Source organism: Pelophylax lessonae (genome assembly GCF_965119305.1).
Source record: "Pelophylax lessonae genome assembly, chromosome: 4".
NCBI classification, from domain to species: domain Eukaryota; kingdom Metazoa; phylum Chordata; class Amphibia; order Anura; family Ranidae; genus Pelophylax; species Pelophylax lessonae.
Window position 1 is genome coordinate 486,882,671 of NC_138771.1, and position 19,563 is coordinate 486,902,233.

The 19,563-nt window shown below is 40.2% G+C and overlaps 1 protein-coding gene across 1 annotated transcript in view; it reads right to left on the reverse strand.

The window, feature by feature from the left end:
• The window catches only part of ST8SIA1 (ST8 alpha-N-acetyl-neuraminide alpha-2,8-sialyltransferase 1), a 146,811-nt gene that overhangs the window by 20,126 nt on the left and 107,122 nt on the right, over nt 1-19,563 (reverse strand). Inside the window, exon 4 of the mRNA XM_082256132.1 lies at nt 4,886-4,978. Coding sequence (XP_082112258.1) covers nt 4,886-4,978 — 93 coding nt within the window. The remainder of the gene's footprint in view (nt 1-4,885; nt 4,979-19,563) is intronic.

The window sequence follows — 19,563 nt, forward strand, 5'->3', positions numbered from 1 at the left end:
TAGCACTTCATGAATTGAGATAGGCAGTCAGAAATTAAAGCTGCGTAAAATTTCAGTATTTACACCATAGTTTGTAGACGCTATAACTTTTGCGCAAACCAATAAAAATACGCTCATTGAATTTTTTTTTGTCAAAGACATGTAGCTAAATATATTTTGGCCAAAAAATATGACATAAATTGAGTATATTGGATATTTTTTAAAAGACAAAGTTGAAAATTTCATTTTTTTGCAAAATTTTCGCTCTTTTTTTATTAATATCGCAAAAAATAAAAAGCGCAGAGGTGATCAAATACCACCAAAAGAAAGCTCTGTTTGTGGGAAAAAAAGGACGTAAATTTTGTTTGGGTACCACATTGCATGACCGCACAATTGTCAGTTAAATTCGCACAGTGCCGAAGCACAAAAAGTGGTCTGGACGTAAGACAGCAAAATCCTCCGGTTGTAAAGTGGTTAAGCACACCTTGCTAGTACCAGGTTGGACCCCCTTTTGCCTTCAGAATTGCCTTAATTCTTCATGGCATAGATTCAACAAGGTTTTGGAAACATTCCTCCGAGATTTTGGTCCATATTGACATGATAGCATCACGCAGTTGCTGCAGATTTGTCGGCTGCACATCCATGATGGGAATCTCCCATTCCCATACATCCCAAAGGTGCTCTATTGGATTGAGATCTGATGACTGTGGAGGCCATTGGAGTACAGTGAATTCATTGCCATGTTCAAGAAACCAGTGGTGACCAGCAGTGGTCCTACCCAGGTGATGAGGTAGGACCCCATAGAGGGTCACGGCCCTCTCCTCTTATCCTGTTAGTTACTTATTGGCCTTGTACTGCTTCTGGTATTGTTTTTCTGTGTATGCCTCTACCTCTGTACACTGTTTTGCATTTCTGTTGGTTTGTACTTGTGTTTTATTGCAAATTTAAAATAAACACTTTTCAAAAAAGAAACCAGTGGCGAGATGATTTGAGCTTTGTGCCATGGAAGTATTATCCTGCTGGGAGTAGCCATCAGAAGATGGGTACACTGTAGTCATAGGGATGGATATGTTCAGCAACAATACAATTGTAAATAGTACCACGCTAATTATAAGTGTTAGAAAAAATATAATAAAAAAAAAATATATATATTGTATAAATAATATATATATATATATATATATATATATATATATATATATATATATATATATATATATAACTTTGACAAATATTAATAAACCACAGTGCTCAGTACATGAAAAACAACATGGATTAAGTCCACTAGCAGTATATAAAAAAATAATATATACATTCAGATCTGTGCAAAACAATAGTCCATACAATAAGTAAAATAAAAAAATATAAAAACAAATAAAGTGATAGTAAAACAATGGTGATGCAATTTCCCATTAACAACTGCTGCATCCAACCAGTGCTTCTTGCTACAAATTGATGCTTAAAACGAGTGTTCCACTTTCCATTATTGTTCAAATTCAATCACCATACCACTGCCAAGTGCTCCCCCCTCTAGGAATAATCTCACCTGAGGGAGTGTGATCTCTACACCTAAGTGAGATCAATGCACACCTTTTAGCCTTCCCTGGCTTAGAAATCCCCTGCTGTTACTTCCTCACACATGGCTCATGATGATCCATGACATCCAAAGTGCATGTAGAAAAAACAACTAATAGTGCTTATATCCTCCAAACAGACTTCAATTTAAATGCAGGCCACTCACATTGCTTAGGTGATTCCAGCGCACCAAGCTAAAACAAGTGCTGTTTAAAATCAGTGTTTTGAAATCCACACAAGCCTTTATGATACATCTCCCCCCTGAGGAAGACACGTGACCCTGTGTCGACACGTGTAGGGGAGGGGCCAGAACGGTGACGCCGTCTGTATCCAACGTGGGGCTGTGCATCTGATTGTTGTCTGCAAGGCTTGTGTGGATTGAGCGGAATATTCAAAACACTGATTTTAAACAGCACTTGTTTTAGCTTGGTGCGCTGGAAGCACCTAAACAATGTGAGTGGTCTGCATTTATTTAATAAATTGAAGTCTGTTTGGAGGATATTATCACTATTAGTTGTTTTTTTCTAAATGCACTTTGGATGTCACGGATCCTCATGAGCCATGTGTGAGGAAGTAACAGCAGGGGATTTCTAAGCCAGTGAAGGCTAAAAGGTGTGTATTGATCTCACTTAAGTGTAGAGATCACACTCCCTCAGGTGAGATTATTCCTAGAGGGGGGAGCACTTGGCAGTGGTATGGTGATTGAATTTGAACACTAATGGAAAGTGGAACACTCGTTTTAAGCATCAAATTGGAGCAAGAAGCACTGGTTGAGCACAGTAGTTGTTCATGGGAAAATGCATTCACCATTGTTTTACTATCACTTTATTTGTTTTTATATTTTTTTATTTTACTTATTGCATGGACTATTGTTTTACACAGATCTGAATATATATTATTTTTTTATATACTGCTAGTGGATTTAATCCATGTTGTTTTCCGTGTATTGAGCACTGTAGTTTATTAGTATATATCAAAGTTTTATATATATATTTTTTTTTATTATATTTTTCTAACACAATTAGCGCGGTACTATTTAGAATTGTATTCGTATATCACATTTATGAGTGTGGGCAGAATCAGCAGCTTAGTAGAATTGAATCCTTTGGGATACCATTGTTCACTTAGTAGCTCGCAGGACTTTCATTTTATTCATGGTCAGCAACAATACTCAGGTAGGCTGTGGCATTTAAACAATGCTCAGTTGGTACTAAGGGGCCTAAATTGTGCCGAGAAAATACACCACCACCACCAGCCTGAACCATTGATACAAGCAGGATGGATCCATGCTTTCATGTTGTTAATGCCAAATTCTGACCCTATCATCTGAATGTCGCAGATGAAATCGAGACTCTTCAAGACCAGGCAACCTTTTTCCAGTCTTCTATTGTCTGATTTTGGTGAACCTATGCGAATAGTAGCCTCAGTTTCCTGTTCTTAGCTGATAGAAGTGGCACCCTGTGTGGTCTTCTGATGCTGTAGCCTATCTGCTTCAAGATTCGATGAGTTATGCGTTCAGAGATTGTATTCTGCAAACCTTGGTTGTACCAAGTGGTTATTAGAGTTACTACTCATTCTCCTATGACCTCTGACATCAACAAGGCATTTTTGGCCAGACAACTGAATATCATTGGATATTTTCTCTTCTTCTGGCCATTTTTAGATGTTTGCGCGTGAAAATCCCAGTAAATCAGCATTTATTTAAATTCTGAGACCAGCCTATCTGGTACCAACAATCATGCCATGCTCAAAGTCACTTAAATTCTCTTTTTCCCCCCATTCTGATGCTCGGTTTGAACTTCAGCAAGTTGTCTTCACCATGTCTAAATGCATTGAGTTGCTGCCATGTGATTGGCTGATTAGCAATTTGTGCTACCAAGCAATTGAACAGGTGTACCTAATAAAGTGGCCACTTTGTGTATGTTTAGAGTGAATTTTAATAACGGATTCCCTTTAGTTTCATTAGGTTTTTCATTTGATTTTTCAACATAGTAAAAAAAGCAGAGTAAGGGCTCTTTCACACGGGCGGTCCGATCAGATCCGCCTGTCAGTTTTTTAGGCGGATCTGATTGGATGCCCCATTCAGCCCTATGGAGCAGCGTATGTCAGCGGTGACATGTCCGCTGACACCCGCTGCCATCCGCATCCGATCCTGTCAGTGAAATCCGGACGGATGGATACCCTATTTTCCATCCGTCCTGGGGATCGGATGGGATCAGATGAGAGCGGACAGGTGGTCCGCTCTCATCCGATTCCCCATAGAGAGCAGCGGGGGGCTGTGACTCCTCCCTCTCCGCACTGCAAGCGGAGACGGAGCTGTCATCCGCCGGCTCAGCGGGGATCGCGGACCGATCCCTGCTGAGCAGCACGGATCCGCCTACGGAGGCGGACCGTGTGAAAGAGCCCTAACAAAATATTATGTCAGTTTAGGAACACAGAATAGCTTAAAACTAGAGGTGCACTGAATGGAAATTTTGGTGCCGAAACCGAAAATTCAGGATGCAAATGGCCGAAAACCAAAACTGAAAATGACAGCTTTTAAAAAATATATATATTTTTTATAGAACCGTATTATATTTGACTTCTTAATGAATATAATGAATTTAATAAAATATATATTGTCGGACATTATTGGAAACCTTTAGCGCAAGAAAAGCTCAAGGAAAATGTATCCCTTTAAATTCTATGTATGCCTTCACACTGGTCCCCTGTGCTTTCGTTGTGGTGTTAAAAATCTTGCTTGCTGCATTTTTGGTCAGTTAAAGAAAACCCACCAAAAAACGCAGCTCTTCATTGAAATGCATTGAAAACGCATCAATAACACATCAATAATGCACCTGTGTTACGTTTCTGATGCGGTTTTTGAGTCACATGACCTAAGAAAAACAAACCATAAGCACAGTAAATTTGTGGTAAAATCGCATTTTCTGAGCCATTTTTGGCACCTTTTCCTCTTAAAGGCAAAATGCACCAATTTTCGGTCTATATGTTTCTACTTATAACCATAGCGTGTAAAAAGGGTGAATCAGCATACATTGCACACAAGCTACTTTATAAACGTTATATATTGACTTCGTAAACTAAGTTATACCAAATGGGCGGATGGAAGCAATGTACTGTAACATCACACTGAGACACCTGTATAATGGTATATCTTCCAGGTGTATTTAGTCAGAGCTTGCTATTGTTAAGTACCCTACCTTTCCTGCTATTGTTCCAACCACTGCTCCTTAAAATGTGTGGTAATGGGGATAAATATCTACGCCTTCCGCCGCCAGGTCCACTTTAATGTGGTTTACAAACAGTATATGAATTTAATATTTATTGTTACCTTTTATCTATTATTGAAGGGTTCACCGTCACCAGCTGGGTCTTTGTCCCCACATCCGGGATAAAATCACTGCTCAGTGGGGGCAGATTACACCTGCAGAAGGACAAGGCACCATATTAGAGAAATAATATTGCAAATGATTATTCAATAATTCATAATTACAAACTTTTTTATTGAAAAAGATTTGTTGTTTTACATAAAATATGTGGGAATATACATATGCATGACTTTGGGAAAAATAAAAGAAGAAAATGAATAAGAGTATGGATACAATATAATGTCATCATATAAAATAGGCTGTTACTGCATAATATACTGTATTCAATGACTGGCAGTTATCATATTTCGGTTTACTGTAGTCACTCAAGATTTTAAATCCAAATACAAGCGGTCCCCGGGTTACAAACATCCGACTTACAAACGACTCGTACTTAACGGAGAGACACAACAGAAAATTAGATAAAATCTACCCCTAGGAAAGAAAATTCAATCCTGTAAGAGTTATCATGGGAAAAAAGTGTCTCCACTGAAGCTTTATCACCAATTCTTCCTTCTTCAATAATTCCAACTTTTCAAAATCCAATTGTCATAGAGACAGAAAGTGAGGTTTTTTTTTTTTTATTTGAATTTTTATAAATTTTCAATTAATTATACAAACCCAATCAAAAAAAGAAAGCAACATATATTATATACCATCTCCCTGCTAAAATCCCTCCTCCTACCCCCCTAGATTTAATACCAACTTACAGAAGTCCTACCTCAATTCCTCTACTCTCCCTATTACTATCTTTTAACAACATGGTACTAACTGGTCTAATTCAGTTTCAATTTCCTCAAATTTGTATATAATCCCTAGTGGTTTTAAAATCATTAAATTTTTCCCATTTTTTAAAGAATTTATCAGATTGTTCTTTGTCCATACTACACATTTTTTCCATATCATGTACGGTATATATTCCACTCTCCCACACCATTCCCTCTCAGTGGGGGCTTCTATTTCCAACCATCTTTTTGGTATGGTCCCTTTCGCAGCATTTAACAAATTTGGGACTATAGAGGTTCCATAAGATTTTAATGGTAGTTTAGTTTTATGGAATAGGCAGACCCATGGATCATCTGCCACTTTTACCCTGTAATCTGATTAATAAAATATTGTATTCTTAACCAGAATATACGAATCTTTGGACGTTCCCACCATATATGAAACATTGATCCTTAAACCTGGCATCCTCTCCAACATTGATTGGATCTCTCAGGAAAGTAATGATGAACCCTAATCTCACCAGACACTTATAGTTCAGCTCGATAGTGTTCACATCCCTAGCGGTACGGTGAACGGCTCTCAGTACATTTTTAAAAAAACTGAAAATTGAGGGGATTAAGAGAGGTGCATGGAAACCAGCCAGCCCCCAGTCTGATGTACTGATGTCGTGAGACAGGTCTACTTGGTTGGTTGGCAGACTGGTGGGTGAGTACATCAGACTGGGGGCTGGCTGGTTTCCATGCACCTCTCTTAATCCCCTCAATTTTCAGTTTTTCTGATACAGGAATGGAGACGCTAAGCATTACCTGCTTGTGCCTCATTTAAAGTCCCAAACAGCCTATATTGTTCATGTAATTAGGGAAGGAGGCGCTGTGCTTTACAGGCTGGTGCCTCATTTAAAGTACCACCGTGCGATTTCCGTGCATTTTTGGTGGATGCAGTTAGGTTTAACCTCAGTTTTTTCATATACAGGGATGGAGAGCAAAAGCATGACCTGCTTGTGTCTCATTTAAAGTCCTAAATAGTATATGAAATCAGGGATGGAGGCGCTGTGCTTTACAGGCTGGTACCTTATGTAAAGTCCCATTCTGTGTTTACACTGCATCTACCAAAGGGATGGAGGTGTATGCTTCTAAGCTAGTCCATTTCAGTTTGTACCATTGCTACAACACAGATAATTAGAGCTATGATATATTTAGACCAGTCAATGATGGTAGCAGGTTGGGGGAGGATTGGGCCACCTCCATCCCACCTGTCTCCCATTCATCCATTAGCAACTATGTGCTTCCATTGTGGAGACACTCAAATTTGTTAGTGTTAGGACTACAAGTAACACAGGGTGCCTTGCAGCTTACATATGTGTTTGCAAATGCGTGTCAACTAATCCCCTGTTTTTTACCTACATCGTGAGACAGGTCTACTTGGTTGGTTGGCAGACTGGTGGGTGAGTATATCAGACTGGGGGCTGGCTGGTTTCCATGCACCTCTCTTAATCCCCTCAATTTTCAGTTTTTCTGACACAGGGATGGAGACACTTAGCACTTTACTGCTTGTGCCTCATTTCAAGTACCAAACAGCCTATATTGCTCAGTACATTTTTTACCTCACTTTCTTCTAAACAAATTCTCCCAATTTTCAACAAAAAGAGGTTTCCCCTCACCTTCAAGGTTATTTAACATCATGTACACGAGAGACATACCATGTCTGACCTTCGTTAATGGGCTACAGAGTTTTTCCATAAGGTTCAACTCTTGTTCTGTTCTAAGAGGGTGGGGTAAAGTTCCGACAAAATGTGCTAACTGCATCTGATTCCATTCATTCAGTGTCAAATTTCTCAAAGTGTTTAAATCCTGACGTGTCCTAATATTCCCCTTTTGAATTATATCTATTATTCACAAATCACCTACCCCCCCCCCCCCCAAGTTGTTTCTCTAACCTAGGTAAAAAACTATTTGTGCCCCCTAGTGGAGTCAATGGAGTGTTGTATACCCACCGGCCTGCCCATAAAAGGCGTCCCATGTTTTGTACACAACTCTCATCAAATCATGTATCTCCTTGTGCATATCTCTAAATTTAGGAGGGATCCAAACATTCCCACTTATTTGTGCTTGACTCAACATATTCTCTAAATTTACCCAACTTTGTTTTTTTTTTAAATCAGTTTTTGTTTATTCAATCATCCGTGACAATATAGCTGCTATACAATACCTTTTAATATCCGGTACTCCAAAACCCTCTGCTGCTTTATTTCTATTGAGAGTCGCCCACCGCACCCTTGGTTTTTTCCCCTGCCAGATAAATCTAGAAATTATTGTTTTTATTGTTTTAAAATAAACAGGTGGAATGGCTATTGGGAGCATTTGGAATCTATACAAAATTTATGGTAAAATTATAATTTTAAACATATTAATTCTGCCAAGCCATGATAGTGGTCGGCTTGAGATTTTCCTAATACTAGACTTTATTTTTTCCAACATCGGAATATAGCTAGCCAAATATAGATTTTCAGGTAATGATGTTATGTTTATACCCAGATATTTTAATTTAAATTTCTACAAAGTAAATGGGAATTCATTTTGTAATGCCTGTTCTTTTTTATTTAGTCCGATATTCAAGATTTCGGATTTTATTGGATTTATCTTAAAATTCGACAAATCTCCAAATCTTCTAATTTCTTTAATAATATTAGGGAGACTAATACTAGGGTTGTTGATATAAAATAAAAGATCATCTGCATATGCTGCAATTTTATGTTCCTCCAACCACTGTTTTACCCCCTTTATACTGTATCTATATTATTCCTTATCGAAGCCAGTAAAGGTTCTAATGACAGGAAAAACAACAGGGGGGGATAAAGGGCACCCCTGTCTTGTCCCGTTACACATCTCAAACCTTTCTGACAGATTACCATTTACTTTTACCAAGGCCGTCGGATTTTTCTATAATGATCCTATCCACCGGATCATCCTAGGGCCCACCCCTAAATATTTAATGTTTCAAACATGAAGTCCCAGTCTACTCTGTCAAATGCTTTTTCTGCATCTACAGACAGTAGAAGAGTCGGGGTTTCACAGATATGAGGTCTACTCTATATATTAATAATTGTGTTCTTATCCCATTATCCTTTCCCTCTCTCCCTGGGACAAATCCAAAATGAGAATATACAATTTTTCACTGATTTGAATCAGACTACTCTGAGAAGAAGGCGGACATTGAGCCCACTGGTGGAATATATGCAGAAACAGGGTATCCAGTATAATGGGGGTTCCCGGCCATTTTAATAGGCAGAAGAAATGGAAGATCTGCGAGACTGAGATTCCCTGAGAACTCCGAGACTTTTGTGGAAAATTGGATATACCGTGTATGGAAATCCCAAATCTGAAGGAGATGATGCTGAGGAGATAAATACAGAAAAACAATGGTGCTTAGTCCCTAAGAAGAAGAAGAACTGATCTGCAAACTTAATTATACTGCAATACAGTTGAGAGAGTGGAGGGGGGCCAGGGTAGGGGGGGGTGGTCCTGGGTGATAGCGGGGATTGGCCGGTCTTAGGGGGGTTATTAGGAAGAGAACTGCAACTTGCTTGGATGCCAGGAGAGCCCTTGATCTCCCTGGATCATTGAATTGAGGGAGTATTCACGGGAGCGCCTGCTGAGCACCACCCTCTAGGACAAGCGGAGAGACAGAGGGGATTTGAGAGATAGCCCCCATTCTCTTTGAGAGATCTTAATAGGTCAATAACATCAGGCGAAAGGACTGGGGGGAATGGGAGAAGAAGACGGGACGGGACGGGGTTGTGTAAGGGAAGGGGGGAAGGGGGGTAGGAATTCGGAAGAGAGTGGGGGGAAGGTAATGAGGAAATCAGAAAGTTTAAATGATTAGTCCTACTAAAGAAGATTGTGTCTCTTTGTAAATTGTTGGCCGATGTATACGGTAGTGCTCTAGAACGAATCCCCCCACTCGCTTTCCATCCGATGGGTTCGGATGGAGGTGAATGAAGGGAGTTAAGTTAGAATGATAAGAATGAACAGTAGGATGGAGATTAGAATAAAATTAATTCTTCAAAGATTCTATCGTATAATGTCAGAGGCCTAAACACTCCAACAAGAAGACATAAACTGATGGAAGAATTGAAACGTGGTACTGTTAAACTCGCTTTTTTACAAGAGACCTATATAGCACAGAGTACAAATGTAAAAATGTATTCAAAACTATTTCCGAGTTGGTATTATGGAGACCCCCCCCCCCCCATAAAAAGAGCAAAAGGGGTTTGCCCTAGAAGAGAGATTGGTGGACCCAGAAGGTCGCTATATATTTTTAAGGGGACAATTGCAGGGGCTGGAATGCACATTAGCTAATATATATTGTCCTAATAAAAACCCAATAGAGTTTTTAAAGAAAATATTAGATAAATTGTTTTCCTTTAAAAAAGGTTATTTGATCCTGGCAGGGGATTTTAATCTTTGTGTGAATCCTCTTCTTGATTGTACGTCCATTGCACGGGTGAAGGATGGGATTCAACTTAGGAAGGTTAGAGAAAAACTCTGCAAATATCTATTGGTAGACGCATGGAGAATCCAACACCCTGGAGAAAGGGATAATACATTTTTTTCCCCGTGCATCGGACGTACTCAAGACTGGATTATATAACGTTACATCATAGGTTGATAGAGACGATAAGGCATTCATCAATCAGTACAACTACGATCTCTGATCATGCCCCAATAGCAGTCGTAATAAAGTTACCGGGATTGGAGAAAAAAATCTTTCTCGTGGAGAGTAAATGAAGAATTATTATCAGATAAAGAGGTGAGAGGTAAAATTTAGGAAGAACTTGCACATTTTTTCTTAACAGACGAATCCCTGGAGGCATCCCAGGCAATACCATGGGAGGCCCATAAAGCCTATATAAGAGGAATTTTTATTTCAATAGGACATAGGAAAAAAAGAGAAAGAACCTTAAAGATAAACAATTTGTTAGTTGAATTGCATGAGTTGGAACAAGAGCATAAGTCGACTTTAAAGGTGGAAGTACAAAAGAATCTTGTATTAAAAAGAGATGAACTGGGAGAACTGTTCGAGGAAGAGACTAGGTGGCACTTTAACAAGCTGACCAAGGAGAGATATAATTGGGGGAAACAACCTGGGAAATATTTATCCAGCTTGTTAAAGAGTAAAAAATCAAATAATTATATAGAGAAAATAAAGAATAGAAAAGGAGAGCTGGTTAATTCCACTACGAAAATAGCAAGTGTTTTTAAACAATATTATAAGAATCTTTACTCGGTTGGACAAAAAGATAGGCCAGATATAGAACAATCTAGAAAACAAAAAATTATTAAATATTTACAAGATTCAATGCTCCCCAAGGTTAACAAAGAAAACCTGCTAACTCTTGAGAAACCAATTTCACAGGAGGAAATAATTGAGGCTTTAAAAAATTCACCTTTGGGGAAAGTCCTGGCCCAGATGGTTTTACAACTAGATATTATAGGAGATTTAAGGAGATTTTAGTACCTAAACTCGATCATTCCCTAACGATCATTCCTAAAGAAGGGAAAGATGTCACCCCGTGTTCTAGCTATAGGCCAATCTCCTTGCTGATTACGGATATATAATTATATGCAAAAATATTAGCAACCCGCCTGAAGGATCTGATGGGGGAATGGATCCACCCAAATCAAACAAATTTGAGTTAAGAACAAACCTACAGACCCTACCTTGTTTGTAACCCGGGGACCGCCTGTAGCTGGATTACTGAACTTTGTGCACGGTTTTTGCCTTAGTGCCCGTTCACACATTGCATGCGATTCGCACCGCACTGCTCTGCAAATCACATGTGATGTCTGTACGTTGCCAATTCAGACATACAGATTGTATGGCTGGATTTGCATCGCATTCGGGCCAAAGTCACACTGGACCCTTTTTTCTGGTCTGCACCAGATTCGGATCGCATGGGTGTGCACACCTATGTGATCCGATTCCTGTCTGAATTGACAATTCGCGCAGCGATATGCGAACTAATCTGGGGGTGAAATGAACTTTGTATTGACACTCCCAGCAGTTCCCATATGGCAGTGTGAACTGCCGGCAAGTCGGCATGGAACCCGCAGTGGATCCGCAGGGTTCCCGCATCGCACGGGTGTGAACCAGCACTTACTGTACTAAGACTACTATAGTTAAAGAAAAAGTCTATGTAAAAAAAAAAAAGAAAAAAAACTCTCAAATTAGTCTCCCCTCCTTCAATGTTGCAGTTATTGTGCGTTTTAACATTTCTAATACTTACTAAAATACAATACTGCAGCCTGTAAGACTGCATTCACATCTGAGTGTAGCGTCTTTAAACATTTTTCTGGCATTTTTATGTGCAATTTTGGCACGTCTTTTGCCCTTTTTTCAGCATTTTTGAGCTTTGGCATTTTTTTATTAGCCAAAAGAGAAAGCCAGGTAAAAGAGAGAAAGAGAGTAAGGGGTTAGAGTTGAAGTGATTGTAAAGGAACATTTTTTTATTTATTTTTTTTGAAATAACAAACACGTCTATACTTACCTGCTCTGTGCAATTCCATTACACAGAGCAGCCGCAAACCTCCGCAAAGCCAGTGAGAGCTGGAAGTGAGGGGAGAGAAGAGCTGCAGACAAGCATGGCACTGTATCAAATGAGAGTTCAGGTAAGAAATGCAAGGAATGCATTAAGGTAAATACTGTTTAGGCTTTACAACCACTTTACCCACTTCCCGCAAACTGATGTACCTGTACGTCAGCTTGAAGAAGTGGTTGTACCGGGGTGATGCCTGCAGTAGAGCATTTTTTAGAGCCGGTGGTCGGCTTTTGTCTAGAGATAATAACCGATGCGGCTCAGCAGCCGCTCGGCCGTTATCCCAGTTAGCAGGAGGGGACGTCCCCCTCCTCCCGCTGCCTTCTGCTGCTCTTTCCGGGTCTCCCGTCCCAATGGGAGACCCAAGCAACCATCCTGCGCTGACCAGCCAGACTCTAACCAGCCAGTGGACCCAACCGTCCACTGGCTGGTTAGAGTCTCGAACGAAGCTGAATTCTGCTTCAATCGGGTCTCTGGTCATGTAACCCGAGAGCGGGTGCCCTGTGCGCTCCCGGCACAGTGACTGGCGGCTCACAAATCCCTGCTTATAGTATTTGTAGCTGTTGCCTTTTAATTAATTTCTTTCTAGGGTGAAGATCGTCTTTAAAGCAGAGTTCCAACCATTTCTGGGTTTATTAAAAGTCAGCAGCTACAAAAAGTGTAGCTGCTGACTTTTAATAAATACACACTCACCTGTCCCAAGATCCAGCGATACGACCACTGGAAGCTTCGGTTCTCTCCTTCTCCTCTCGTCGTCGCTGGCATCACTAGTGTGGGCGCCCGGCTGTCACAGCTTTCGGCTTCACAGCTGGGTGCACACTGTGCATGCACAAGTTGCTCTGCACATCCTGAATGGTTGGGCATTCTTCTGGGACCTGTGACGTGTCCCAGAAGATTGCAGGGAGGGAGGGGGAGAGGAGAACTTCCGAGCGGAAGTGGGAGCTGGGAACCTGTCAAAACTAGGTACCCGCTCCCCCCCCCCAAAAAAAAATGACATGCCGAATGTGGCATGTCAGGAGGTCAGTAGTACTTAATGTGGAAGTTCCACTTTTGGGTGGAACTCGACTTTAATGGTTTACAGACGATATACAGTATTTAGCAATTTTTTCTTTGTATGAAGTTTTTTTATCAAAGTCACCCTCTTTATCATTTACATGTACCTGATCTAAAGACCAAAAACTCACATCTAGTGTTGCCTATGGATATTAAAAATGTATGTAGTTTGTCGTCATTGCACAGGCGCTCTCAATTTTTAAGCAGGTCATATTTCCTATCCATTTACTCTGCGTAACATCTTTTAGATTTTATCAAACAATTATATATAATTGTGTTTTAGTGCATTAAAATTAAAACTAAAATTGTGTTTTAGTGCATTAAAATTCAAAACATTTTGTATTTCTCCAAAAAATTCACGTTTGAAAAACCACTGTGCAAATATTGTGTGACATAAAAAACTTACAACACCCACCATTTTCTTCTCTATGGCCTTGAAAAAATATATAATGTTTGCAGGTTCAAAGTAATTTTCTAGCAAAAAATAAACCAAAAAACAGATTTTTTGATGTAAACAAAAATTGTCAGAAATGGCTTGGTCTTCAAGTGGTTAGAAGAGTTTGATAAAAATGTGTGGCATAAGCTTCTACCACATGTTAGAGACCTTCTGGCAGTCTAGCCACATACAGGACTCTGAAATCCAATAAGCACCTTCAGGCTTTTAAAGGGTGTAGTTCCTCATTTCACTTCCTCACTACCTATCACAGTCTCAGAGGCCCTGAAATGCCAAGACAACCCCCCCCCCCAATTACCCCTTTTTGTAAAGTACACACTTTAAGGTATTTGCTAAGAGGCATGGTGAGTATTTTGCAGTTCTCATTTATTGCCACAAGTTTTTAAAATGGAGAAAGACACTGAACATTTATTTTTTCTTTCCAAAACCTTGTGACAAAAAATGAGATCTGCAGAATACTCAACATGCCTCTGATCAAATACATTGGGGTGTCTATTTTCCAAAAAGGGGTCATTGGGGGGGATTGTGCTATCCTGGTATTTCAGGGCCTCTGAAACTGTGATAGGTAGTGAAGAAATGAAATTAGGAAATACACCCTTTGAATGCCTGAAGGTGGACATTGTATTTCAGGCTCCTGTATCTGGCTAGGCTCCCAATAAGTTTCACACATGTGGTATCCCCATGTTTGGAAGAAGAAGCAGATTGTATTTTGGGGTGTAATTCCACATATACCCATGGCATGTGTGAGCAATATATCATTTAAGTGATAACTTCAAGTAGAAAATAATATATATATTTTTAGTCATTTTCCAAAAACTTGTGGCCAAAAATTAACATCTTAACATGCCTGTCAGCAAATAGCATGGGGTGTCTACTTTCCGAAAAGGGGCAATTTTTTTTTTTGGGGGGGGGGGGGGGGTGGGTGTGCTACCTTGGCCATTCAGGGCCTCTGAAATTGTTTAAGGATAGTGAGGAAATGAAATGAGGAAATTTTGCACCTTCAGGCTTTCAAAGGCATCATTGGACTTCAGGTCCTGTATGTGGCTAGGCTCCCAAAAAGTCTCTTTCTTTTTTTTTTTTTTGTTTAACAGACTTTCTATAGTCTTTTCTTAGCAGATCTCCTGTAACCCATTGGAGAACATTTCCCATCCTGGTTCTTAATGGATCTCCTGCAACTTTACATAGCCAGAGATGTTCATTCAAAGCTATATACATATTTTAGAAATATGTCAGTATTGGTCCTCATGATGTTCTACACTTTGCTTTTAAAATTAATTGTCCGTACATTTACTTGATTGTTTATACACATAGGCGTGTTTTTTTCTATTATTTTAAATATGTTGTTGCTACTATACAATTATTTTGCATGATGTGCATAGTTTGATCTGAGCTCAATTGGTGAATCAGATTTTTTCTGGCAGTGGATCTGGATCGAACTCTTCACATATGGTGTGAGTGTATGTACAGTGTACTGCAGCCGGGTTTTCCCTGTGATACCGGCTGAGTACTGTTTTTAATTGGTTAGTTCCCATTAACCTAATGATGACACATTAGAGAAGTAATGATGACACATTAGAGCAGTATATAGGTGATTGTGGTGACTAGTTCCAATAGATAATGACTAAGCACTAACATTTGCACTAAATGCGTCTACCTCTTTGTCCCCTGCTCCTTCTGTTAACCGCTTGTCATATGAAGTTTCAATAAAAAGGATCTTTGGAAGTGCAGCTCGACCGGAATCATTGTTTTATGCCCACGCTCTGTGATCGCTGAGTCCTTCGTACTCAGCTGACCACAAATCGGGGTAAAAGGCCAATGACAGCAGCTTTTTACCACGTGATTAGCTGTCAGCCAATGACAGCTGATAACGGAAGCAAACAGACGGCGGTTATCGGCTTTTTTTTTAGCGCGAGGAAAAAAGAAGGAAGCCATTAATTGGCTTCTGTTACGGGGACATCGGTCCCCACATTGCTGACCATTGCTGCTAATCAGTGCCCACCAGTGCCATCTTTCAATGCCCATTAGTACTGCTAATCAGTGCCACCTATTAGTGCCCATCAGTGCTGCCAATCAGTGCCTCATCATCAGTGTCACTTATCACTGCTGCCTATCAGTGCCGCCTCTTAGTGCGATTCAGTGTTACCTATCAGTGCCACCCATCAGTGCAGTCTCATCAGTGCCTCTTGATCAGTGCCCATTAGTGCCACCTCATCAGTGCCTATCAGTGCAGCCTCATCAGCGCACATCAGTGAAGGAGAAAAATGATCTGTGCAAAATTTTATAACAAACTATAAAAAATGTTTTGTTTTGTTTTTTTCAAAATTGTCTGTATTTTCTTGTTTGTTTAGCAAAAAAATTTTAAAAAAACAGCGGTGATTAAGACCCCGTTCAGACAGGGGCGACGCGACTTGCTGGGGCGACCTCGGCGCGACATGCACGGACTTCATATCATTGAAGTCAATGCAAGTCGCCTCCAGGTCGCCCCAAAGTAGTACAGGACCCTTTTTCTAAGTCGGAGCGACTTGTGTCGCTCCTATTAGAATGGGTCCTGTGCTAATCAATGGCAGGCGACCCACCGCGACTTGTCAGGCGACCAAGTCGCCTGACAAGTCGCGCTAGTGTGAATGGAGACTAAATACCACCAAAAGAAGGCTCTATTTGTGTGGAAAAAAATGATAAAAATGTCATATGTGTACAGCATTGCATGACTGCTAAATTGTCATTCAAAGTGCAACAGTGCTGAAAGCTGAAAATTGGCCTTGGCAGGAAGGGGGTAAAAGTGCCCAGTAGGCAAGTGGTTAAAGGAAAGCCCTCAAAATAAGGGTTCGGAATTGGACAGCAGCGGGTGTCAGCGGAGATGTCTCCGCTGACATCCTCTGCCCCATAGGGATGCAAGGAGGATCCAATCAGGTCCGCCTAAAAAACTGACAGGCGGATCTGATCGGATCGTTCGCGTGAAAGGACCCTTATAGGATTCCAAATAAAATTATAAAAGGTAAAAAAAAAAAAAAAGCGAGATAAACTTTTGTTGTTTACTACCGCTGCTGCTACTCATGAAGAAACAGTGAAAACATATTTAGCGATCCCTTGTAGATTTGGTTGGTTTCAGTTTTTAATATATAAACTTATAAACTTAAAGCTGAGCACTCACTAAGCATCACACTAAATGGCCATTCTGATCGCTCATACGTAACCAACTATGAGGATACAGCAAGTTAAACTGGGTTCTCCAGCAAATGGTATCTGTTTTTCCTCATCGGAAAGTGATAATGTTAGAGAGGATTTACAAAACTATCTGACTGTAAAAAAGGAGGAAAAGCAACAAGCTGGAAAATGTAAAAACAAATAATAAATGTTGTAAGTGATGCCAAAGCTATTATCAAACAAAAGTCAGGATTTGTGGAAGTGATATATAATAAAAACACGGAAGATTGGCAAGGAAATGGAAGGAAAAATGACAGACGGGACTTCTACATTGAAGAATTCACCGCTGAAAAATGTTTCTCTCTGGGAAAGTAGTTGTGTCAGCTCGCTGGGGAATTGCAGTGAAAATATATCTCAGTGTTGCGATTTGCTTGTATATTTCAGATTACAGAACCCTTGAGACCCGATGCTGAACATCTGGGGTGAAATAAAAATGTCCAGTTCTTTTCAAATTAAAATTCTCAATGCAAATCAATATCATGTTTACAAACAAATTTGTGTAACAATGAAAAAGGCACTATGTTGTCACTGCCAACGACCAATGACAGATCAACTTTTAAATGAAAAACTTCAATGGGAATGACATGAGCCATTATGCTTCAAAAACATTCCCTTTGAGTCTGCAGCTAGAGAGGATTTTGTAAAACTGCCAAATTCTCTTCCTTGCAACCATGGTGACAGCGTTCAGATTACAGAGATGGATCCACCGCACCCTCCTCATCCCCCTGCATCTGTGATCTGCCTATTGCTTCTCCTAAATAGCTGCACAGAACTTGAAGTCAAATTTAGTGCATTCCTAGTAATACCCATTGATTTTATGCTCAAAAGATATAGGGGATGCACGATACCTGGGGTACAATAAATAGAGGCATAAGGGGACAAAGTTTAGAATAATATATTGGGATTAATATCCAAATCATTTAAAGTCCTGGATAGAGGTTGACGTCATTCCTTAGAGAAATTGAAAACAAAAATGCCCCCTTATTGGATGGGACTATAGAGGCAACCACTACCAGAAAAGTATATAAAAATATACATTGTATTACATAGATTAAAATACATCATACAATAATTCTAGTAAATAGACATACAAATGTTACGCCTCAAGGGTTAGTCTAGACAAGATCAAGAATAATATATTGGGTCAACATCAATAGGGATACAAAGGGTGCAATGTTTATACAGAAAAAGGGGTGCAATGCTCATTGCTACCTAAAGTGATAATGTGATTATACTAAAGCAGATCCTCACCCTTGAACCCAAACCGACTTTAGGGTCTCTGCTCTGAAATCTATGTCCCCCATTCGGTGTGTTCTACTGAGGGTGCAGGTAAGGCTAGGAGTCCGCCCTGACTCCATGTAATCCACAAAACAAGTAGAGAAAAATCTCAGCCACTGCATACCATACAAGCCCAGCGTGTAATAGGTGATAGCAGCCTCAGCCTAACTCCATCCAGGCCACGCCCTGCACTAGTTTTGCCCCACCCACGGGGCTTAGTCATGGAGGTAAGAATATTACTGTGGCAGGAAGGGTACATACTGCATCGTGGGCCATTGTTTTTTTTTTTTCTTTTTTACAATTTAAATTTTATTAGTTATCCAGTATACCAAAAAAAATAGATTCACAAAACATCATATAAAATCACATTACACATAAAGCGGGTACTTTATGCACTTGTTTCTCTATTTCCACTCCCGTAATATCTGGGTCTTTCCTAATCTTTGCCAATAGAGGTTCCAGTGACAAGGCAAATAACAGCGGGCGACAAAGGACTCCCCTGTCTTGTTCCATTTTCAAGATCAAACACCTGAGACAGGGTACCATTTATCTTTATCGCCGCTGTCAGTTGGCTATATAATATTTTAATCCACTGAATCATTCCGGTGCCTATACCTATTTCTTTCAGAGTCGCAAACATAAAACCCCAATCCACACTGTCAAATGCTTTTTCAGCATCTACTGACATGAGCAGAGTTGGTGGGCCGCCTCTTGAAACTAGCAATGTTCTAGCACCATTATCCCTCCCTTTTCCCCCATGGATAAATCCTACTTGGTCCCAGTGTATCCATTTTGGCACTAAATCTTTCAACCTATTTGCTAATATTTTTGCATAGAGTTTAATGTCGACATTTAACAATGAGATGGGCCTATAACTACTACTTTGCGTTATATCTTTATCTTCTTTTGGTATTACAATTATATGTGTTAACAGTGATTCTCTTCCTAATCCTCTCCCTTCCCCTAGGGCAGGCATGTCCAACCTGCGGCCCAGAACCGTAGGCAATGCGGCCCACTGCCCCCTGACAATTTTTATTTATTTTTTGCTGGGGAGGAAGGAAGTCGAGTCGGGGGCACAGCCACAGCGGCTTCCAACTAACTGTAGGCAGAGGCTGCCTCGGAGGGGATCATCCACTAGTTGTGTTAAATTAGTGCTGGTGGGAGGGCGCAGCAGTGAGGGAAGGGCGCGGCGGCGTTTTATTACTTATATACCTTAACCGCCTTAGCGGTAAACCCGAGCGTGACTCGGGGTAGGAATTTTCTGCTATTAGCGGTATCCCCGAGTCACGCTCGGGGTCAATGGGCAGAGCGTGCAGACAGCGCAGCGGAGC